General features: G+C 36.7%; 1 protein-coding gene across 2 annotated transcripts in view; it reads right to left on the reverse strand.

Annotated features, from left to right (window-relative positions):
- PLEKHH2 (pleckstrin homology, MyTH4 and FERM domain containing H2) overlaps window positions 1-24,771 on the reverse strand; it is a 64,890-nt gene extending 40,119 nt beyond the window's left edge. Inside the window, exons 1-5 of one of the 2 annotated variants that reach the window (XM_070948443.1) lie at window positions 24,650-24,771; window positions 20,097-20,226; window positions 8,050-8,112; window positions 4,668-4,817; window positions 336-416 (exon numbers count right to left, since the gene is read on the reverse strand). In XM_070948443.1, the coding sequence (XP_070804544.1) occupies window positions 336-416; window positions 4,668-4,817; window positions 8,050-8,112; window positions 20,097-20,219 (417 nt within the window). In that variant the 5' untranslated portion in view covers window positions 20,220-20,226; window positions 24,650-24,771. Of the gene's footprint in view, window positions 1-335; window positions 420-4,667; window positions 4,818-8,049; window positions 8,113-20,096; window positions 20,227-24,649 lie in introns of both variants that reach the window. The other variant, XM_070948435.1, reaches the window with a different exon arrangement.
- Between the last annotated feature and the right edge of the window lie 265 nt (window positions 24,772-25,036).

Raw genomic sequence — 25,036 nt, forward strand, 5'->3', positions numbered from 1 at the left:
CACTAATAGATACTAATGAAATGAACTTGTCTTGAGCTTTAAGGTATTATTTTGTTAGCAAAGGAACTGTGCATTTTAGGGTGAAGGAACCCTCACTGTTACAGCAGTTTGTAAGAGGAAGGCTTACCTACATATTTTATTTACTTCCTACCTCAATGCCAAAGCTGAGAATTCTGTTGTTCATTTACAATCTACAGTAATATGTATAAATGTCGGTCATGTTGTCTAGGGCTGTTGAGTGTTGTTGTTCAGTACATGGGGTGACGTTATTTCCACATCATTCTTACACTAGAAGAGTTCCATTGAGTTTAAGAGTTGTTACTTATGAAACTTACCTCATGAAGCTTGATAGTCACCCATTCCTTAATCTTAGCTGCTTTTTCTTCTATAATTTTAGCTTCTTGTATTCTGATTTCCTTCTGAAAAAAGATGGGCTTTTGTGTAATTTGCATTCTTGTTCCTAACAATGCACTTTATTCACTTAAAACAGAAGGCACAACCTTTTTCAGGCTAAGGACTGTACTTAGGCTTTAATTTATTAGTGATTACCATATTTTTTGAAGTATAAGACGCACCAGAGTATAACATGCACCTTAGTTTTGGGGGAGGAAAATAAGAAAAAAGCTGATTGGCAGGTGGCCAGGAATACCCCCAATCAGTTGTTCCAAGAGGTGAATTTTAGCAACAGGTTCCTTGGTTGTGAGTTCTGTGCCTTGCTTTTTTTTCTGCCTCTGAAACTTCTGAAACTGTTTCAGAAAAAACTTTTTTTCCTGCCTCTGAAAGCCTCTGAAACAGCTTCAGAAAAGAAGCCTCTGAAGCTCTGTTTGGGGGCTTCTTTTCTGAAGCTCTGTTTGGGGCTTCTTTTCTGAAGCTTCATTTCTGATGCTTTTTTCAGCCTCTGAAAACTCCGTTTGAGAAGCTGGGTGGGGCTACATTCGGAGTATAAGACGCACCCAGATTTTCACCCTCTTTTTTGGGGGAAAAAGATGCGTCTTATACTCCGAAAAACACGGTATGTTGCCTCTTCTTGCAAGTAAACAGCTTACAGTAAAAGTGATAAAATAACCCTAAAATTCATATCAATCATGCAAAGTTAAAAACCATGGGTAGTATTAATAAAACGAGTAAAAATACTGCAGTAAAATTGTTATTACTGATGGGCTGATCTTCATTGAAAGGCCTCTTGAAATTCATGTCTGAGTTAAAAATAAGTCATAATGAATATTTCTCTCTCTCCATAATCATATAACAAATATACTTATCCATCTAGTACAATGTGATGAGATACCTATTTATGGCATCTTGGAAAAAAGTTATCTAAACTTCAGTATATACTCTAGAGCAAGTGGTTCCCAATCTTTTTTGGCCATGCACCACCTAAGCATCTCTAAAATCCTGATGCCCCCCCACCAGCCCGGGTGACATATAATTCTTACTATTCAAAAACTGAACTACTCATGCGGAGGAAGCCTAAAAGGCCATTAACTTGGTTTAAACAAGGTTCCAAATTGCCCCTATTAAAAATCAAATTGACCCCTATGGGGCGTAGGCTCCATGTTGGGAACCACTGCTCTAGAGCATAATTTTAAGCATTAAAAGATGAAGCTAAATATTAAAAATGGTTCAACAAATTAGTTTTGACAGTGCGAGGTGATTTTAAAAAAGGCAAAGCCTTCCTGAAAATAAAAGAAAGCCTGAATAAAAAGAGAGAACGAGAGACACAGCAGCAAAAAACAACAGCAATGTGTTACTTTACAATTTCTAATACAAAATATTTTGCATTGCTCTGTGAAACAGCTAATATGAGTGCCTCCAGATCAAAGAAATATAACAATAAATAGGCAGTAGAATAAGGTGACCAGATTTTAACATTGGTAAAGAGGGACATTGTGGGCGTGGCTTATTTTGTGGGCGTGGCTAGCTGGTCATGTGACTGGGTGGGCGTGGCTAGCTGGTCATGTGACCGGGTGGCCATGGCTATGTCTATAGGGTAAGGTGAACAGATTTTAACATTGGTAAGAAGGACACCATTGTGGGCGTGGCTTATTGTGTGGGCGTGGCTTGGAGGCCATGTGACTGGGTGGGCGTGGCTACCTGGTCATGTGACCGGGTGGCCATGGCTATGTGTATAGGGACTACTCAGAGGGCTGAAAAGTCATTTCTGACAGGTCCTCGCACTTTTGACTGGTCCTCACACTTATGACCATCCTCACATTTATGCCCGTGCAGCATTCTTAACAACCATGTCACTCATTTCACAACTGCTTCTCTTCAACATGGTGACAAGATAGGGCAAAAATGTAAAATGTGAGGACAGTCGTAAGTTCGAGGACTGGTCAAAAGTGTGAGGACCAGTCAAAAATAACTTTTTCAGCCCTCTGAGTAGTCCATATGCACAAAAGGACTAACCAGAGGGCTGAAAAAAGTCATTTCTGACAGGTCCTCGCACTTTTGACTGGTCCTCACACTTATGACCATCCTCATATTTATGCCCGTGCAGTATTCTTAACAACCATGTCACTCATTTCACAACTGCTTCTCTTCACCATGGTGACAAGATAGGGCAAAAATGTAAAATGTGAGGACAGTCGTAAGTTCGAGGACTGATCAAAAGTGCGAGGACCAGTCAAAAATAACTTTTTCAGCCCTCTGAGTAGTCCATATGCACAAAAGGACTAACCAGAGAGCTGAAAAAAGTCATTTCTGAGAGGTCCTCGCACTTTTGACTGGTCCTCACACTTATGACCATCCTCACATTTATGCCCATGCAGCATTCTTAACAACCATGTCACTCATTTCACAACTGCTTCTCTTCACCATGATGACAAGATAGGGCAAAAATGTAAAATGTGAGGACAGTCATAAGTTCGAGGACTGGTCAAAAGTGTGAGGACCAGTCAAAAATAACTTTTTCAGCCCTCTGAGTAGTCCATATGCATTAAAGGATTACAGCAATAGAGAGGGATGAAGGAATGGAAATTAGAGTAGGAGTGAGGGTAAGAGAGGGAGGAAGAGAGGAGGAGAAGGAGAAAGGAAGAGGAAATAGGGAGGAGAAAAAGAGGGTGGGGGGAAGAGAAAGTAAGAAGGAAAGAAAAGAGAGAGGTGGTAGGTTTGAGGAGAAAGATTGCTGTACAATAAAAAAGATGAAAGGGAAGAAAGCCAACCCCAAGCAAATATAAAGATATTAAGATAAAGAATGAATTGTTAAACTTTAAAGAATAAAAGAGAACAAATATGAATAAATAGCAATAATTAGAAACACACATACAAACATACAATGTATTTTCTTTGAACAGAATATTTGGCTGGTTCACAAATTTAAACAGCGTTTAGTCATTTCAATTAAATTTACAATTTCTATATTTCCTTTTTGCCATATTTATTCCTCATCTATTTTTTAAAAAAACCAATATTACCCTTCATCCTCATCTCTAATCTTAATCAAATTCAATTTTTCCCTTCTATTCTATATTATACCCCTTCCCATTGTCATCTATTTTTATATCCATCCTCACATTGGTTAATTATGTAATTATGTAATACAGTTGTTTAATACAAATTCAACATTTTAATATAAATCAATTAGTTATAAAACTATCTTTTTTGTATATTAATCAATATGAACATGAATATTCCAATTATTTCCATGCAATCCAATTTCTTACAAATCAATTAATTATATTTACCAATAATAATAAGCCAAATAATTTCTCCCATATATTCCTCCGAACCACAACTTAACCATTTCTGCTTTCAACACAATATACAATTAATAGTATCTCAATTATTACAATTCCCTAGTTAAATACAGCTTTTTTTCCTTTGTGTTTTAAAATCTTCAACTCTCCTCCTAAATTTCCCATTGTTTGCAGTTTTTCACCTACCTTTTTTGGGGAGGAAAAATAAAAATAAAAATAAATCTCTCTCTGCCTCATTTTGTCACGCTGCACCAAAGACCCTGGTTTCGTTTTCATTTCTGAAGCTTAGCTAGGGGGAAAAAAAACTGCTTTACACTGATTGCCTGTAGGGCGGCCCTTTGAAGCCCCGGGCAAGAGTTTAAACAGTTTTTTTTTCTTCTAGCCATCAGCTGGGGCTCAAGAAAAATCGGGACTTTTTTGAAACGCCGCGGGACGCGGGACAAATTGCTCAAAAGCGGGACTGTCCCGCCAAAAGCAGGACGTCTGGTCACCTTACAGTAGAAAGTAATGGGTTTAGGCTCATGTTCAGAGAAGCAGTTCTTGATGGTGTAGCTGGAGGATTTTTCAGAACACAAGTTGCAGCATCTGTGATCTGGCGGTTCCAATTTAGGGGTGGGGGGAATATTTTATGGCAGCAGCTCTTCTCCAAAATATGAGAAAATATGAGTTTTCATGATTTTAAATAGTTTGCTTAATTATACAATTATGGGTTGTCCGTTTCAGGAATCTTCATATTTTTTCAGATAAATGGCTGTATGGTATATATAAACAATTTATACATTTTACCAAGATTTGCTATGATATTAATAGATACCTTCACAAAATCTGTTTTTTTCCCTCAACAAGAGTTTTGCTGCACAAAAATCTAGGGATATTACTTTTTTGTAGGCTCCTTCTTTCACTCTTTATCTCTTGTACATACTAATAAACATATTGATAGTTGGGTAAGAAAAATGTTATTTTCCCGACCTGCTCTATAAGCTGTTGTTCCAGATTCTGGATAGCATCATCTTTCTCTTGAACCAGAATCTCCAGATCTTGACATCTCTTATATAAGCGTGTTTCTGACTCACTTGTTTGGACATTAGCAGCTTTCAGTTTCTCCTCCATAATCTGCACCTAGAAATTAAAACACAGCTGTGTATACAAAGTCTGTAAAACTCCAAAATTAAATACATAATTCAGAATGTTGTAATGTTTTATTCTTCTGAGATTAGTTAAAGCATATATACATTCCTCAACCAGTTTACTGATATCTCTGGCAATCTGCGATTTTGCTCATATCTTTCATATGAATCTGTTATTCCCAGCTGAACAATTGTTCAACCCTATAATTCAAACAACCAGATTTAATGACAAACAAACTGCAGTAAAGACAGTGGCTTGGATCCAGAGAGTTCTATTTATACAAGGGAATGTCAAAAAATCCTCATTATCTGTCCATTCTCCTCCTTTTGAGCTTGTTATCCATCATTTCAAGGATCACTTAACTTCAAGGGCTGTTTTGGGCAGGACGCTGTACTGCAAGAGTAGAAAAAAGTCAGGAAAACCCCAGCCAAAATGATTTCATACTAAAATTATTTTAAATGCAATACAATATGTAAACACAATAGAATAACATAAATTACAAAACCCTGTAAGTCATACTGATGTCTAATGCAGAATGTTTTTTCTTTTGCATACTTACCCAGGCATTAAGATTAAATAAAATGTTATTTTAAAGTGATGACACAAGAAATCTTAAGAAAGAAACTCATGTATTGCATTTTTTACTTGCGGGTGATAAGTCTTAATTGTTTTTGGTTCATGCAAAACTTACAACAGTTCATTTAATGATCATTGGAAGTTACAATGGTGCTAAAAAAAGTAACATAACCATTTTTCACACTTAGGATTGTTGCGGCATTCCCATGGTCATAGGATCAAAATTCAGATGCTGGCAACTGATTCATATTTATGACGATTGCAGTGTGCTGGGGTCATGTGATCCCCTTTTGCAAACCTTTGACAAGCAACATCAATGGGGAAGCCAGATTCACCTAACAACTATGTTACTAACTTAACAACTGCAATGATTCACTTAACAATTATGGCAAGAAAGGTCAAAAAATGGGGCAAAACTCACTTAACAACTGTCTCATTTAGCAATAGAAATTTTGGGTTCACCTGTGGTCATAGGTTGAGGACTACCTGTGTAATATAAACTGTTTTTGAAGTATTATATCTTACTCTGAATTCTCATAGCAGTGCTAAAAGCAGGACAGAGAAAAATCAAAACTTACCTGAGTCTCATTGAATTTATGCAACATCTTCCCCGCCACTTGTACACACTTCCTGAGCCCTGCTGCGCCTGTGCTATACTATTCCAGTCACTCGTGCACATTTATGCATCCACTTCTACCTGGAAACACCCACTCCAAGCCCCGCCATGTTTACACAATGCCTCGTCTGCCACTTGCACACCTACCCTGGGCCTTGCTGCACTCACACCACATCTCCCCAGCCACCACATACACTTACGCAACCCCTCCCATCCGGCAGCAGCTACCTTATGCTCATGCCACACCTACCTGCCACTACACACGCTACAAGATGTGATTGTAACACATCTCCTTCATCACTTGCGCATCTCCCCCAGTCACTCGCACAACCTTGTGCACCCTCCCCCACTCAGCAATAGTCATCCCAAGCCCCACCACACTCATGCAGTGCCTCACCAGGTGCACCTCTTTGCTTTCCCTTCTACCCAGCAGCATCCACTTACCTGCCCGACAGTGTCTTGTGAGCTGCCTAGGTCTCCTGTTGTCTTCCCCAATGGTTTTGATTGTTAGACATCCCAGGACATTGTGAAAAGGTGCTCATTTAATGACTTTTGTTAAAATATAGCACCAGGGACTTCAGGGATTGCTGTCACTAAGCTATGTGGTCATTGATTACATGCTTTATAACCAAATTGCTTAGCAATGGAAATTCTGGAACCAATTGCCATCATAATTCAAAGACTACCTGAGTTGTGCACAAACAACACATAAGGCAACCTTAATCTATAAATAAATTCTGCTATAATTTAAAACATAGCAAAAGAAAAAGGATTGGCAGAGAATGAGGTGGCTGGATGGAGTCACTGAAGCAGTTGGCGTGAGCTTAAATGGACTCCGGGGGATGGTAGAGGACAGGAAGTCCTGGAGGAATGTTGTCCATGGGGTCGCGATGGGTTGGACACGACTTCGCGACTAACAACAACACATTGGAAAATATGTTTTGAATTAATGCTGTACTGATTTTTTTTAAGTGTTCAGCAATTTTAGAGAATTATGAAATTGCATTAATCATTCACACATGCAAAGGTGTTCTTACATCTATATGGCACCTTAAGACTATTCTCAAAATTTATTCAATAATCAATAATTAGCAAAAGAGACAATATATTAAGAATAACCAATCAGAAATAACTATTATTAGGAGTTTCTATCCAATCTGAGAAAAACCTGGTTTTTTTCTATAACAAATCAGGCAAAATCTAATATTTTATAGTTGTGTTAAACCTTATGTAAGAAAATATGGTACAAGTACATGTACAGAGTTATCATCCAAAGGTAATTATGATCATAATTGAGCCTAAATTTATAGTTGTAAGTCATACCGGTTGTTAAGTGGGTCATCATGTGGCCAATCTGATTTTACTATATTTTTTCCCCAATGATCATTAAATGAAAACACTATCTGTAATCTGTAAGTTTTTTTTGCTAGAAACCAAAAGTAAACACTGTTTCTGACAAAAAAAGTAAATCACTGTAACATAGTTCCTGTAAATGTGGATGTTTGCCAACACCCAAAATGTAATCACATGACTGGGAGGGTCATTGACATTTTGAAACAGGATAATAAGTACTTTTTTGTACTTTTTTGGAGTCAGTTGTAACTTTGAATCGCTGCTAAGTGATCAGTTATACATCAAAGATTACCTGTATGGCAGTGGTGGGTTGCTACCAGTTCGTCCTGGATCGGGTGAACCGGTAGCAGTGGCGGGAGGCTCCGCCCACCCACCCGGACGCTTTTGCACATGTGCAGAAGTGTCACATGCATGCATGAGTGAGCGCACGCCCACAAGCAAAACGGTAGCGACGGGATTTAAAACCCACTACTGCTGTATGGCCATAAAAGCATTATAAACCTGAGACATCAAGATAGTTCATTGTTAATATTATTTTTTTAAAATTCCTGTGAAACTTTCCTGAAAAAACAGTTTCTAATACTTTCTATTTGAAGATCCATCTATCTGGAGTACCCCATACTTTAAACATACAGCTTCAGAACATTGCTACTACATATCTCCTTATTACAGTCATACCTGCTGAAAAGCCTTTTCTGCTTGATGATCTGCATCAATAACTTGTTTTTCAAGTTGCTGCATCTATATAAAGATATAAAATATGAGATGCAATCTTTTGTGACAGTTCTCAGTGAAAGTATTAATAATCATAAATAGGTTTTGTATGGAGTTGAAGATGTCCAAGGGGTTAAACTACATTGCCTAAATAATCCTTAAAACAATATTATATAAAGTATTTGTTACCAACGTATATAGGTAAATGAAAGTATACATCAAGGTCACCCAGAGGGTAGAATCCATCTAATTCTCACTGCCAAGGGGAGGCTCCTATTAAGGAGCAAACTTAATTTTTAGGAAAGTCCCCCTCTCTGTTTTGTTTATGGAAGCTTTCCAGTGGATTAGACAATTAGTTGAATTCCTTTCAAAAAAGGCTGAGAGAGCTAAGCAACATACGGCACTAAAACTGTCTGTTTAATTTAATAGTGGTTGGGGAGAGGGAGAATACCAGCAGAATTACATTGTGAAAACTTTGTCACAGTTCTGTGAAAGATCACTCCTTTGTGTTCCTCAAAGCTTTAGGGAAAAAAGTGCTGTTGACAATGGAGGTTCTTAATAGCATTTGTGCAAAGACATTGAGGACATCGGTACTTACTGCACCTAGTATTTACATCCTGAAATGCTTCCATATTTTTGTCCTTAGCTCAGATTTTAACAAATTTCTTTATTTGGAATCTGGAAGTTGCAGGAGGTCAATGGCACTTATTTCTGATATACACAGAGCATGCATAGGCCTACTGGCATACATAGAGTTTTGCTATTATATTTTCAATAATAATCTACAATTACTTGAAATGCATCAAGGGATTCTGGGTACAATTCAATCCTGGTGCTGACCAGTTAAGTTTTATATGGCTTGGGTCCTGGTTACCTAAGGGACTATCTCCTCTGGATAGAACTGGAGCATATTCTATAAACTGAGAGGAATGCCTCATCACTTTGGAACAGTTTGTCATTTGTTTAGTTTTTTATTTTAGCTGCTGATTAAATTTGTATTTGTAAAGGGTAAAGGAAGATGACCTTGACAGAACTATGCTGGCTATGTTGCTTAGGCAGTCCATGAGATAACATTTCAAAGTAGCTCAGAGAAGTACTGAACGATAAGAAGGAGGACAAGGAGGTACAGTACAATCAGACTTGCAAGATTCTTTTATGCAGCTGTGTGCAGCTGATTTTCTGGTCTGGACTACAACTGAGGCTGAGAGTAATATTGTTATTGTTATACGTTGTCGTATTTTAAATTGCTGTAAGCTGCCCACAGTCATGAATTTGAGATAGGCAGCCATACAATATAAATGGAAATAAATAAATAAATAATCTCAGAGAATCTGGAGATCATGTGTTTCTCGTCCTTACATTAGATTTCCCATGGTCACTCTGCATGATTCAGCTTTCCCATCCATTTCAATGTAATCCCAAATTTTGTTATAGAAAAAAAAATCACTCTAGTGCCTGTATTTCTGTGAGAATGAGTCATGCAGTTAAACTGCACATTTAGAGTTTAAGGTGGAGAAAAGAAAAATGTCCAAAACAGGATCCAGCTAAAACATTGAACAAGGTACATAGTCAGATAATAGTCCTCAACTAGTTAATAAAAGAAACCTGAGATTAAAGAGTGATTGTGTCAAGTAAATATGTTAAGTAGTTTTGCAGGAGCTCAAAGTATGCTTTGCTTAAGTCAGCTTTCCGGCAGACTGCATAAAATGTTTTGTGTAGACTAGAAATATACTTGAGTACACACAGATCTGTCTATGCCTCCTTGTAAAAATAATAAAACATACAAAGTGTTCAAACTGTGTACCTTCCAAAAACTCTGACAAAAGTTTTATTATGGATAGTTGCCCTGTCATAGGAACTGACGAATGGGTCTGAACAGGCAGACTTAAAAATTGTTAAGGCTTCTGAGAAAGAGACTTTTGAAATAGTCTGCTGATTCTATTAGAGTAGCTTAATGCCAACAGGTGGATGAAAGTATTTCAAGCTCAAATCCATTTGTGTTCTTTTTGCTTTATGCCTCTTCAGTTAATGGATCAAATAAAATCATTGCTGAGTATTATTCTTTAAGTCATGTAATTAACTTCCTAAGCAGAGTTATAAACAGTATCAAGATTTCCAGTTCTGGCCCACCCACCTGATAAATATAATTATTCTATATTTGTGGTCTCTGGCTTTAGCCCCTTGCACAAAGAAGGTAGACTGCTAAATAATAACTGCTTTTAATAACCAGAGACAGGTATTAAATGTACCTCCCTAAATGGAATTGTTTATATATCAGTTAGATCAGAAATACCTGATTTTGAATGGTAATTCCAATGTGGAAAATTGTATATTTTTATTAAGTCTTTCTTGACCATCTTTTTCTACTCATCCTCCTGTGTAATTACCACACGTTATGATTTGGGCTTCTTTTTATTAGTCTGCTTCTAATAATTTCCCAATTACATTTTCATTTTTAATCTTCTCTTATTTATATTCTTGCTGGGTTTCTTTTTCACCAAACCAGCCACATAATCATCTTCCATTTTAAACAAGGTAAACTTTTATTCCTATCATTCTCCATTACTTGTTCTTTTATGTCTATGTTTTTTCAACTGGAGAGAACACAGACATTTACAATCTAAAACCACTTCAAAACAGACAAGAAAAGAAAAGAAAATTGGATTGTGATCAGCTAACAGTCAAATAGCCAATTCACAAAGGTGGGCAGACTATATGTGGCACATAAAATTCTACAACATTAAATGTGATGAAGTCATTTTTGTCTGACAGCAGTACAGAAACATAAAATTGCTCAGATTGATCTGAAAACACAACAGGAAAGGTGTGATGCATTTGTAATATAACTCTAGAAGAGGTATATCAGAGGAAACCACAAGCAGCTTCTTTTTGTTTCCTAATCAACAATTATAGATACATTTCCTACATAAAATGATTTTAAATCTGCCCTGTAGGTCTGCTGAAGGAAGCACATTACATCTCATTTTGTAAACGCTCTGCATTTTAGGAAATAGAAGAGATGAAAGATCATTTCCAAGTGTGCTTAGAGACTTATAAACTGTTCTCTAGTTTCCTGAAGATGGGCTATGTTTTCATTTGCTATAGGCTGCTTAAAATCAGAAAGATTTGGGTAGCACCTTTTAAAAACCCTTTAAAGCAATAAGTATCACCACAGGCATGGAATGATTTGCTTATAACACAACAAAAATAATATTTAATTTGGGAAGAGACCAAGAAAAAAACCTCTAGACGTACAGCCTCATTCCACCTTGCCTAAAACTACCAAAGAGAATGTGTGAAATCAAACTGGGGGAAATAATTTATTCTTCAACAAATAGTTGGCAAAAAGTTTTTTATTTAAGTTTTTCTTCTGTTTGAATATTTATAGCAATAACAATAGCACTTATATACCGCTTCACAGTGCTTTGCAGCCCTCTCTATAAGCAGTTTACAGAGTTAGCATATTGCCCCAAACATCTGAGTCCATTTTACCGACCTCGGAAGGATGGAAGACTGAGTCAACCTAGAGCTGATAAGGATTGAACTCCTGGAAGTGTTGAATTAGCCTGCAGTACTGCATTCTAACCACTGGGCCACCACGGCTCTAATTGAAAATATATTGTTGTCAAACTAAGAGCCATCATGTTATAGTGTTTAAGGCTTTCTTAAATATTTTATTTATCTTATCAAATTTTACAGTACAGTAGACTGGGGATGCTACAATGGCAGCAATTTTCAGAAGCGGATGTAAATCTCCCTTTTCAGTGCCATCATAATTTTAAATAATCGTTGAATATGTAGTCAGTACATGTGTAGGTAAAGTGAGGACTTACCGTTGAATATGTAGTCGGTAAGTGAGGACTAAAAGTGGATTTTAGTTTAGGGTGCTAGATTAGGAGGAAGGACATATAGGTCCTAGCCTACTAGGTAACATTGGGCAAGTCACCAGCTCTCAGCCCCAAAATAGGACTGGGCTCTATAACAAGTTGGCTGAAGAACGAAGTCCCTGATGTACCATGCATTATTGGCTTCACTGTGTAAACTAAGCATAATATAATCAAATACTAAGAATAAATACTAAGAAATAGAAAGAGACAGTGTGTCAAAGCAAAATTTGCTAGGTCATTATGCTCCAAGTGCACTAGGAGTAAGTTTTGCTAAGACGTAACTATGTCCATTATAAGATCTGGAATAGTTCCTAAAACTATAGGCATGCCATAGTCTTGTGTGTAGTGGTTAAGGTGCTGGCCTAGACACTAGGAGAAAGTGAGTTCTAGTCCCACTTTAGGCATGAAAGCTGGCTGGGTGTCTTTGCACCAGTCACACTCTTTCAGCCTAAATCACCTTATAGGATTATTGTTGTGGGGAAAATAAGGAGTATTAGGTATGTATATCACACTGAATTATTTATAAAAATAATAAAGGTGGAATAATCTCTATATATAAAAGCGAAAACCACTCACACAATAATCACGAAATCTCCAGAACCGCAAAGCCTACAAACTTGAAATTTGCCACATATGTTCTTCTTGGCTTCTAGGTGCTCACTAAGAAAGGATTTTTTGGAATGACCATTAGAGCATTAGTATTTCCTATATTATTATAACACGCTCTGATGCTAATTAGTTAGACATTCTACTCTCCTTCCCAACTTGAAAATAACTCTAGAGAGAATGGGATAGCATAGGACAGGCTTCTGTGGGGCAAGCCTCATGGAGAGAAGGGGCTAGAAAGCTTGAGGGAGAGAAGGGGATAGGATAGGAGATGTTTCTGTGGGACAAGGCTGAGGGAGAGAAGGGAGAGGAGAGGTTTCTGTGGGACCAGCCTGAGGGAGAGAAGGGAGAGGCTTCTATGGGGCCAGCCTGAGGGAGAGAAGGGGAGAGGCTTTTGTGGGGCCAGCCTGAGGGAGAGAAGGGGAGAGGACAGGATCTATGGGGCCAGCCTGAGGGAGAGAAGGGGATAGGAGAGGATCTATGGGACCAGCCTGAGGAAGAGAAGAGGAGAGGATCTATAGGCAAGTCTGAGGGAGAGAAGGAGATAGAGAGGAGAGGCTTCTGTAGGACAAACCTGAGGGAGAGAAGGGGAGAGGAGAGGAGAGGCTTCTGTGGGGCTAGCTTGAGAGAGAGAAGGGGAGAAGAGAGGCCGATTGTAACTACTAATTAATTTTCAAACTCTGTCGATTTATCAAGCCCAATCACATAGTTTCGTAGCGGAGCACGGGTATTCAGCTAGTGAATAAATAAATAAAATTGCAGGAAGAAATGTCAAAAACGTACGCCAGGGGTGTCAAACTCGTGATGTCATGTTGTCATCATGTGACGTATTACAATTTTCCCCCTTCGCTAAAACGGGGTGGGTGTGGCCAATGCATGACACATCTGGCCCACAGGCAGCGAGTTTTATACCCCTTATGTAAGCTATGATGATGACACTACTCTGAAAATACAAAGCATGTTCAAAGTCTAGTACAGGGGTGTCAAACTTGTGGTGTCACATTGTCACCACGTGATGTATCACAACTTTTTCCCCCTTCGCTAAACCGGGGTGGGCGTGGGCAGCACGTGATGCATTCGGCCCGTGGGCCACGAATTTAACACCCCTGGTCTAGTAATAAGAGTCAAGGAGCATAGTGAAAAAAATGGATTAAAACTAAATATAAAAAAGATCAGACTAAAGACAACAGGTACAACTACCAGTCTTAGAATTGATAATTAAGATAACAGAGTTATAGATAGCTTCTGCCTTTTAGGATCAACCATCAACAGTAAAGGAAAAAAGAGTCAAGAAATAGACAGAAACTGAATTTTTTGAGCTTGTAAAAAAAAAACTTTAAATATTAATTATGTTGTAGCTTTTTAAAAGCCACTGAGATAGTAATGCTTTGCATGTGCACAGGTTTGTTAATTTAATGATTTAAAAGTATGATGTGTAAATCCATAATTTTAGTTAATAAGAAAAATGAATTAAAAGAAAATTCTTTTGATAAAATGTACAGGTCAAGTTATAATAGGTTCATTTCATGTAGACATTATGGTTTATAAACCATGCTTTATGACAGAATGGCAATCTTTAAAATATGATTATAAAATATATGTTTATAAAAAAATGATTATAAAAGTCCAATCCAGCTCAATACCACTGGAAAAGAAAAATAAGAAACCCAGCATGGTTTCACAAAGAACTCTGACAAACTGAAAGATAAAAAAAAAATGCCAACAAATAGCTCAAACCTGCAAAGATGAAATCAGGAAAACTAAGGCACAGAACGAAGTAAGATTTGCAACAAATATCAAAAATAATTTTTAAAAAGTCTCTTTCAACGCATAAAAAGAAAAAAAGTCAAGGAAACAATCAGTTCACTAATGGAAGAAGATGGCAAGGTAATAATGGGCAGTAGAGAGAAAGTAGAACTGCTTAATTCATTCTTTGCATCTGTTATCCATAACCCAATCTACCAAAAACACGCACACATCCCTCCCAAGCTCTGTTCTCGTCAGCAAAGTTTTTTTGCAAAAATGACCGAAGCCTATAGGGATGCAATCTCTCAAACCTGTAGGCCTCGGGGTAAAACTACAGCAGAAAGGCTGGAGAGGAGACAGCTCCATTGATCATCGAGATCTACATAAGGTAAGTGACCTGGTCGGGCAGGATGTGGGGTGTCGGGGGGAAAGCATGAGATATCTCAGTAGGTCGGGGAAAGCACTAGGCCCTCCATGGCTTTCCCCACCCTCAGAAAGCTGATACACTTAATGACCTGCGCATTCAATTAGCAAATGCATGGACGAAAGCAGGGAGTGATCATGTTTAAGTTACGTGACTCACTCCTACGAATCCTTGGGTTATGAAAGTAATTGGCAGGCTCCATTACTGCCATCCTCCATTAACTTGAGGGTCTATTCTATTCTATTCTATTCTATTCTATTCTATTCTATTCTATTCTATTCTATTCTATTCCTACACCATGCCACGCCACGCCACGCCACAACTGTTACAATAGTTACAATATAATAATGAACTGGGATTCTGTGAAAACAAATTAAACACTGAGAAGTTATCCTCTTTATTAGAAGTTATCCACTGCACTAAATCAATTATCAGTATTATATGTGAATTGAGCCAATGAGTTATTAGAGTATTTTCATATAGGACTGTGCCATGATTGAGAAATATTTGGAAAATGTGCTTCAGAGCATGTGGGATTACAAATGTAGCATCTGTCTACAAGGTGTTGGCATCTTGTCCAAGGACTACATGTCTTACCTTCTGCACCTGCAATAGAATCCTGGGAAAAGACGCAGCTGCTTTAAAGAGTTTCAGATAGGAGGTATATTCATGCTTCCACATGCTCCAAAACACTTTTTTGCAATCAATCTGAAGCACTGGGCAACTTTATTTTGTATATTTTTACTCGACTGGAAAGCAGTAGAATATTATAAAATCAGCCAAAATATTCTTGGGCAAGGAAATATTTTTTACATTTCTCTATTGTGATCTATAACAATTCTTGCCAATTTGTTTTCCTAAGCTTTGCAATAATGTCCCTGATCACAATACAAAAATTACAACAGAAAATACTAAGCGTATGGCTATTATCAATCATTTATCACCCAAAAGAATTGAACCGATAAACTTCCCTGCCTAACTGATGGATGGAAATCCATACAAATCAAGGGCAGTCAAGTAGGCAGTAATTTACAAGTCCTGCAGAGGACTTAAGGTAGAATAAAATTTGAATGTCCAATAGCATATTTTTATAACGTGTCCTTAAATTGGTTTAAAGACTTATGAAATAAAATTAGTTAGAGACAGGCAGGATGTGACATTAGTGTTGTGCACAGACTTTATCATTAACAGCTAAAGCAGCAGAATGTAAGTGGGTTCAGCTATTTATGTTTATGGACAATGCATGTACAGTATTAAACACGTAAAACAGATTTCCAAAAAGTAGAGGAAAATATGCCAAAGTTCAACTATTCCAGCACAGCCGCTAATTATTAAGCAAACATTTTTTCTCTAAATTTAGACATAAGTTCTTTCCTATAGCTAGCAATATAGTATAAACATGTCCATTCTCTCACTTGTCTTCCAACCCCTGCCTTACAACAGATGCCTTTTTTCTGTCATTTTGAGTCTTCTCCTTTAAAAGACAGAAATATCATTTTAATCCACCACTTTTCCAATTTTCATGTGGTGAATAAGTGATATTGTTCTCCTTCAATGCCAAATTGTTCTCAATGAGAAAAGATAATCTAATGCTAACTAAAACAAACTGCAAGAAAATATGGAGAGTAAGTTTGAGGGAGAAGGAATGCTGAGATGCTGTCTTTTTGATTGCATCCATATTTGTTATTTAGATCATAAGTCATCGAAGTAAATGTTATTCTAAAACAATTAAACAAAATTATACAAAAATCAACTGAAAAATAAACTTAACATATCCAACCCAGCTGATACACATTAATATTATTAGCAGTTTAAAACCAAAATCCATGAAAGTCACATATGCAAGTTATTTTCATCCCTGAATATGGTTGTTAAAAGAATTATTCCTAAAGGTCATTCCTTTCTGCTGTTTTCTAATTTATTTTAATTCATACAAGCATTATACAATGCAAAACAAAATCATAATCTAATCTTTAGCTTTACATTTTTAGCTATTAGGGTATGGCCAGTAACAAATGGGTAGCTTTCATTTAGTGGCCATAATTTTGATGTACTATTAAATACCTCACATGTGAAAAGCATAATACATATCTTGCCAAGAAGAGAGTGCTTGTGACATAAGGCATTCACTTAATTTTTATACCTTTCCAGATTATCAGATGTTCATGATCCATTCCTGACAATTTAGGAAAACATATGTATTAAACTGTTTAATAAGATTCACCTGGATAGCATAAACATAAATATATGAAGGAAATAAATAAATGGGGAATATTACCTTTCTTTCAAAGAAAACAAAGTTATTGTGCAAAAATTTGATTGCAAATTATTGATAAAAATGACGAAAAAAAAAAAAAAAGGCAACAGAGAGAAACCATAAGAATTTTGTTTTAATGTGTATGCTTATTTTGTGGAAGCTCTCATTAATGTTTTTTATGTCTGTTTGTCCTGAATTAAGAAAAAAATAACATTCTAAAGCTTACACTGTGTCTGATTTAGATTTGATTAAATGTAAAGTGATTCCCTTTGATGTATTTTTACAGCTTTAATCTGCTTATTCAGTTTAATGAGTATCCAACAAAAGGCTTATTTTCTCAATACTTTTTAAAAAAATAATTTTAATCTATACGTGAACAGAATCATGATTTTCTTTAATCTTGTAATAAATATTTAGAATATTTTTGAAGTTATATGGAAGCTTTATTACTTTCTTTGTAATCTTTTGCTGCTTTTCTATGGCACATTGTTACAGCAGCAATTCTCTCCAATAATCCCATCAGACGGCAACAGTAATAGACCACCACTGTAGTTCAAATGACTACATAAAACCCTTTCTATGGAACAGGATATATTGAACAAATCCTAATGAACAACTACACTGTTCATGAATAAGTAAACTATTTGAAACTTTTTATTGTTTCAAACGAATCACATTTATTACAAATTGATGCTCCCCACTTATCTCAATTCTGTAGCAGCACCCCTACAACTAATTCAATTGATGGCATTACCTCAGATGAAAAAAATCTCGCCGATCCTCTGGTAGTCTCTGTATTGCTTTCATTGGAGGATAGAGTTCTGTTAACATATATGTCCTCCCAGTGGTGGAATTCAATTTTTTTACTATGGTTCTGTGGGCATGGCTTGGCGGGCGTGGTGCAGCTTGGTGGGCGTGGTGTGGCTTGGTGGGGGTGGCAGGCGAAGGATACTGCAAAATCTCCATTCCCACCCTACTCTGGGGCCAGCCGGAGGTTGTATTTGCCGGTTCCCCGAATTACTCAAAATTTCCACTACCGGTTCTCCAAAACCTATCACAACCTGCTGAATTCCACCTCTGGTCCTGCCCCCTAAACAAGGATGCTGTCTGAAGTAATGGATACTATGCTATCACCAACATTGAATAACATTCAATGTTAATTCAGCAAACTTCTGTAGATAGAATACAAATGTGGTACATCTTCTTTTTCTCCTTTCACACCTAATCATTCGATGCTTGACCTGCAGCTTTCTTACTTCCTTCCTTTCATTCCTTTCTTCTTAATGTATATATTTATTCACAAGAATAACCTTATTTTATTTCATATTAGAACCTAATGTTTACACTTATCTTACAGCAATACATATTTTCCAGGCATTTTTTTCAAGACAGTTATTGCAAATGCATGCCCTTTTCTCTATAAAAAGTTGCTTTAAAGTAAATATAGTGATTATTTGCAAACATATAACATATATTTTAAGCATGCCCTGCCATATATATATAATAATCCAATCCAACTCAAGCTATACTGAAAATGTAGGCATAACCAGTTGTGCCAGAATGTGCTCTGCATTTTTTTGTGCATCTTCTTAAAATAAAGTCTTTACACACACTGATGTTCTCTGTTCCTGCTATATATGTAACTGATGAGTCAGATTTATCATTTGCATATATTCCATCTCCATAATATCCAGATTCCACAGAAAGGAAAAATACTGCAGGTACTACAAAAGGGCCATGAATCATCAATCTCTTTGCTTTCAAGATCACTGACTCACCACCCATATGTCCAGACTCCTTGATTTAATAAACAACATATGTAACTGCTACAAACATCAGGGGTGGGTTCTACTTACCTTTACTACTGCTTCTGCGCATGCGCAGATCACCTATGATGATGTCCGGGTCAGTGGGCGGAGCCTCCCACCCATTTTACTACTGGTTCTTGAGAACTGGTCCAAACCGAGGGCAACCCACCACTGACAAACGTGTATCCCAATTAATATTTGGCTATTCAAAAGGACGCAGGGGGAGCATGTTCAAACACTATTCTTTAGTGAAGAAGGCAATCTATTTGCCTTCCAATAATAATTATTTTGAAATAAGGAAATGACATATTTTTATATTGAGAATTACCTTGGATTCTTTTATCTACCCTTACATGTACTGCATGTACAAATGTATGGGAGCATATAAATATTGCTGGGGAATGTTATTTTCCCCCAGATTTTGAGTTTTGCATAGTTGCTGACTTTCATCTTGAGGCTAAACAGCACTTATCTGGGGTTGGCTGGGCAAAACGTAACTAAGCAGGGATGAACTATCACAACATTAGTTTTCTGGGCATGTGTGGCAGTGGTGGGTTTCTCCTGGTTCCGCCCAGTTCCGCCGAGCCGGTAGTGGTGATATGATGTCACCAAACCGGTTCTGTCCCCCCTGCCCCCCCTGCATTATTCTTACCTTTTATTTGGCCCCATCCCCAATCTATTACTGCCTCTTGAGTCCCAGCTGATCGGCTAGAGGGGAAAAAACAGTTTAAACTCTTGCCGTGGGGCTTCAAAGGGCCGCCCTACAGCTGATCAGTGTTAAAAGAAAACAAATGAGTAGACCGATGCCTGAAAAAATAAATGGGTAGACCAGTGCCTCCAAAAACAAATGAGTAAACCGGTACAGCTCTACAAGCAGTTAAAAGCCTGGTAGACCAGTACCTCTGCTAAATCCTAAAGAATTGTCACATGACCATCAAGCCACCCCCACAAAATAAGCCACGCCCACAGAACTGGTAGTAAAAAATTTTAGAACCCACCCCCGATGTGTGGGTATTTCAAGAAAACCTTGGCTGGGTACCTTTTGAGTGGTTGTGGCAGTTCATAACTTTGAAGAAAAGATTTGAGAAGCATTTTTAGACACATGTATATTTTCCTACAATGGATAAAAGCATACATACATTTCTAGTGATCACTATGGCAAGATTAAGCTAATTAATCAAAAGGTATCTATTTAAGCAAATGTAATTAATCAATAGGTATCTATTAAGCAATCTATATTGCTAAACTATACAATAAATTACATTGGACTTTCTAAGACTTACCTTCTCTGCAAGCAGTTCTCTAATTTTGCTGGCTTGAAGGCGAAACTTCATTAGTTGAGATTCCATAACCATGCATCTTTCCTTCCAGTTTATTATCCTTTCTGGCTCTAGGAAGTCTGCCATATTTAGGCTTTGAAAAAAAAGGAAATATTTAATAAGATTTTAACTGTTAATATACATACATTTACATGTATTGTACAAATTAAAAGTATTTTAATTGTCAAATAAGTATGTTTTGATTACTTCAATACTTAGCATAAGATTATGTCTTTATGCATATTACAAATTTATGATGAGTGCAATATTTGCCAAATTGTACATTCATGATATCAAGAAAAAATTAATTCCAATTCTGATTCTAAAATGTCAACATGAACTCATTTATATTGCAATAATACAGCAATTCATGGATGAAGATTAAATATACACCATACTGTTTAAATGCAAATCATCTTTCCTTTTTTTGAATTAAGAAATCTGTTATAGGAACAATTCATAGAACATCTCAGTGACTCAGAAACTTAAGAAGTTAAGAAATAAGTTAAAGATATAAGGTAGCAATCATACACACTTACTGGGTTCAAGCCAGATAAATGGGCTTTATTTAATTAGAAATGTATAGAATTATATCATAAAGCATTATGTTTCTCGTTCAACTAATATTTTTTTAAAAAATGCATTTCTACTTTATCTGGCAAATCACACAATATTAAAACACATTTTATATAATTTAAAACAAAGCACAGAAGCTGAAATTTATAAGCTATTTTAATATATGATATATAATTTTATAATTTCATATTTTATAAATAAATAATTTTTAATAAATTTTAAAGTTAAGATATTAAAATGTTTATTAAATCAAATAATTGACCACAAATAATATAGCAAAATCTTTCTGAAATGTTATAGTCCATGATGATTAAAAATAAAATATAAAATTATTTTGCTGATACAACTTAAAAATGATCAATTCTCTCTTCTCAATTTTTGTTGTTTTCCTTTTGAATAATCACTTGTTTTATTATTTTTAGAATGTAATATAATGTAAAAATGTCAATTGCTTAATAACAAAATTAGCAGTGACTTTAAGTTTCTGTGTAGATAACCACTATTGTACTGGTCATACAACATTCTGATTTCCATTATTGTAAAGGTTTGTTTTTTAAGTTATAATTCCCGAAAATCATTTGCTTTACATTTTTGCAGAAGGCAAAGGACTACAGAAATATTTGCTGGCACAATACATGCTGTTTACATTTGTGGAATGAATGATCTTATTTATGAGTCAATGACTTCCCGTCTCTTATTTGATTCCTCAAGGGAAAAATAAATGAGTTCATCACTTTGGCTTGCTTGTGTTCTGATTCAGCATTATGAACCTACACACATTTTCCCTCCTGTGCCTTTTTTTGTTTCTTTCATTTTAAAGTATAAAGTAACAGCACAATCCCATTGAGGTTTATTGAATTTATTTTGAATTAAACTTGTATCTTTGCTTAGAATGCACAACTGTATGTTTAGATTTATTAGTACCCCACAGAGTATTAAACTTCACAAGTTTGATAAAATTCTTTTTTTTACATGTAAATAAAGTTTATTTCCATTTGATAGGTAGTAGTTTAGCTGTTTTTATTTAAATAGATTAATTCCCATACTTTAACATCATGATACAGGATCTAATGTTTCACTGTTGAATATATTAACTGATATAAGGCCCTTATGAAATAATTCAAAATATCAGTGAAATCAACAGTGTCTTTTCATATAAAGTTTACATTGTACACTCAAGTGAATAAAAACTTGTTCTTTTTAAATTGCAAGAAACACCCACAAAGTTCAGGGAGGTTAGGTTTTGCCCAAAATACTTTCCCAACACGTAAAATAAACAAGCATAAAAAGGAAGAACTTTGTTTCTTTTCTCTATAGCCAATTATTTCCCTCTTTTACAGTATCTGATACAAAAAGAAATCACCTTTTTAAAATGATGTGTTAGCTGCAGGTTTAGTTGTTACTTTTAAAAACTGGAAAGGAAGATTTTAATTTTCAAACAGCACTACAGAAGGTGAGGCAACCCTGGGCAGAGTTACCAATGAAGGGAAATGTTGAAAGGTGTGGTACAGCCATCACAGGAGAGCATCTGCAGGTCTGAATAATTTACTTGAATTTGGGAAATTCAGATTGAAAGCAAGGTTTACATTATATGGTAAGACAAAGCAATATAAAACAAACAAACCAAAATGTCCTACACATTATGGCTTAGCACCCTATAAACCCAGCCATTACGTCCCACATTAATCTGGTCTTTAGGTTTAATAAAGGGATAATATAAAGGTAAAGGAAAGAATGATTTAAGCTACCTTTAACTGTTGGATGAAGCACAAGATATACTTGTAATAAATCAGTAAATACAGTATTCCGTAGAAACATTTCTGGTGTAAAAAATATTGGCTATTGTATTTCCTATACTGCAAATAACGTTTACATATCATACTATGTTGCAGTGTGTTGAATAAAGTTAGTTTGCCCAGGGTTGTTCTGTGAGATTGATAAATAAATAAAGAAACAAATAAACAAACTACCTGGATTCATACATTGCATTAATGAATGTTGTAAATGTAAACCATTCTTTATTATACAGAATTGACAGTTTCATATATCATACTAAGCCAATAGCAAACAAATGATGTAATGATTTAGCACTATACCATACATAAACCCAACCATTGTCTCATAGAAGGCTGCCAAATAAGCTGCAATACAATTACTGATTGGTGGCTATTATCTAATTCCATTATTTGTGCAATGATGTATTATTATTTATTTGTATTTGAGCACATTTAAACAACATTGCAGCCACTTTTAGGGACATTAGGCTTATGGTATTAGGATTGCCATGTTTCCTTCATCATCAGAATATATACTGTAATGCATTACTATTTTTATTGCAATATTTTTATCCAGCAAGATGTTGGCAAGATATGTTACTTTATAAATTTATATTGAAACCTTCTCATTCCACTACTGTACACTTATTAGAAAGGCCTATTTCAGAGAATGATCCTTCTGGAACATGCTGTTCATTTCCTATAGTGAGCTTCTTTAAAAAAAATATTGCAGTCCAAGGCTTTTCCACTTATCACAAGGGAAAAGATTACTGACCATATTTCCAGCTCAAAAACAATTTAGCATTCTGGGAGCCTGGCCAGAATGAAGAGCAAAAGAATTTCAAAATGGTTTTCAGGATATGGAGCAAGAGTGGGTAGGCCTCAAGGGCAAGGGGCTTTTTAAAAAAAGAGAAAAAAGAAAAATTACTCCCAATTATTCACAGCCAGGTATAAAAGGCACACCTTGAGAACTATGAATTCTTAGCCCAGGGATTTATTTTGTGTACTAGTTCTGAATGGAGCTCATAGTTTCTCAGTAAATTCCACTCCTGGCTATCCTATGCTTGTTATATTTCTGTAGGACAATGTATGGCAAGGAGGAAGAATGTAATATTGTTGATACTATTGTTAAAACAGTCTGATGTCAGAAAACTTTCCTGATTTAGCATTACTATTCAATTCCAGTTCAATTCAATTCATGCAATTCAGTTGTTGTTATTGTTGATGGTATTATTTTTTAGCTTCTGTCCGTTCCTGGTAAGTAGATATTCCCATGTATGCCACATTTCCCTTGACTTTTCTCCTATTTGTAGGATAGTGACAGATGAGACAGAGAGAGAAAAACCACTTACAATTCAAAAAGTATAAAACTTCAGAACAGTACTTTTTCTAATTCTGGGTCTAAAGCCTCAGAAGAATTTAGTTCTTGTATGGTGGTGAGGAATGATAACACTGAACATACACAGAGGACCTTTTCCTCAGGACAGCTAGTCCTCAAGTTTTTGGTTCCTGCAATGTAAAAACGTCATTTCATGGAACTTAGATCTGAACCCAACATATCTCATGGCATCAAATTTAAGATGTTGATTTCCCTTTCATTCAGTTACGGGACACCTTGGAGAATTTATAACCATACCAAATATATGTAACTTGACATATAAGTAAGCCCTATTACCTGTAATGTGTAAAAAAGAAAAGAAAAGAAAAGAAAAGAGAGAAGTACCCCTTTTCTTCTCAGAGGTCTGTTAACAAGATTTGATAAAAAGAAAGAAACGTAGGGAGAAAAACACTCCTATATCTGATAATCTCTCATTCCTTCAGATACAGTACTCTACTTAGTGGAAACCCTGGGGTAGAAGACACTTTGTGACTCAAAAGCACGGGGTGACTAGCAGCATTAAGAACTTTGGACATCTCTGGGATGACAATTGCTTCCCATCCTTCATCAATTAATCCCCCCTCACTTTTTTTTTTTTTTTTTTTTGCTGAGCCAAAGAAAGAAAAGGGCAAAGACGAGGCAGGACTAGGGGAAAGACGGCTCCTGCTTTCCCTGCTCTTATGGCTCCTCGTCGCGCCGTCTCAAGCTCGCTCAGTGTCTCTCCCCGAAGAGAAAAAAACCGAGGGTCCCGCACACTCTCCCCCACCGCCCCCAAACTTAAGGCACACCTGCGGACGTCGTCATGAAGTTTCCGGCTCTTCAATGACTCCACTGACGGGCCCGCGCCCCACTCCCCAAGATCTCAGCGCCTCTCCCGGGCAGCCCGCTCTGCGCTAAAGGCTTCGGCGGCACCATCTCCTCGCTCAGCAGGACAAGCGGCGAGGGGCCCGGGCTGAGCGGCAGTTCCCCTGGCCATTCAAACAGCCGCTTAGGCGGGACTTGCGGTCCACTCCGGCCTCTCCGCAGTGGGGGTGGCGTTTAGGCTTGCAGGCTCGGTGTGTGTATATGTGGGGAGGAGTGGGGCGGGTGTGTGTGTGTGTGTGTGTTTGCATCCATCGCCCAGAGAAACGAGTGAAATCAAGTTATGGGGCAAGAATACCATCGGGCCTCTCAGT

The sequence above is a fragment of the Pituophis catenifer genome, unplaced genomic scaffold, assembly GCF_029215685.1.
Source record: "Pituophis catenifer annectens isolate HBS135680 unplaced genomic scaffold, rPitCat1.0.hap2 SCAF_1, whole genome shotgun sequence".
Classification (NCBI taxonomy): Eukaryota; Metazoa; Chordata; class Lepidosauria; order Squamata; family Colubridae; genus Pituophis; species Pituophis catenifer.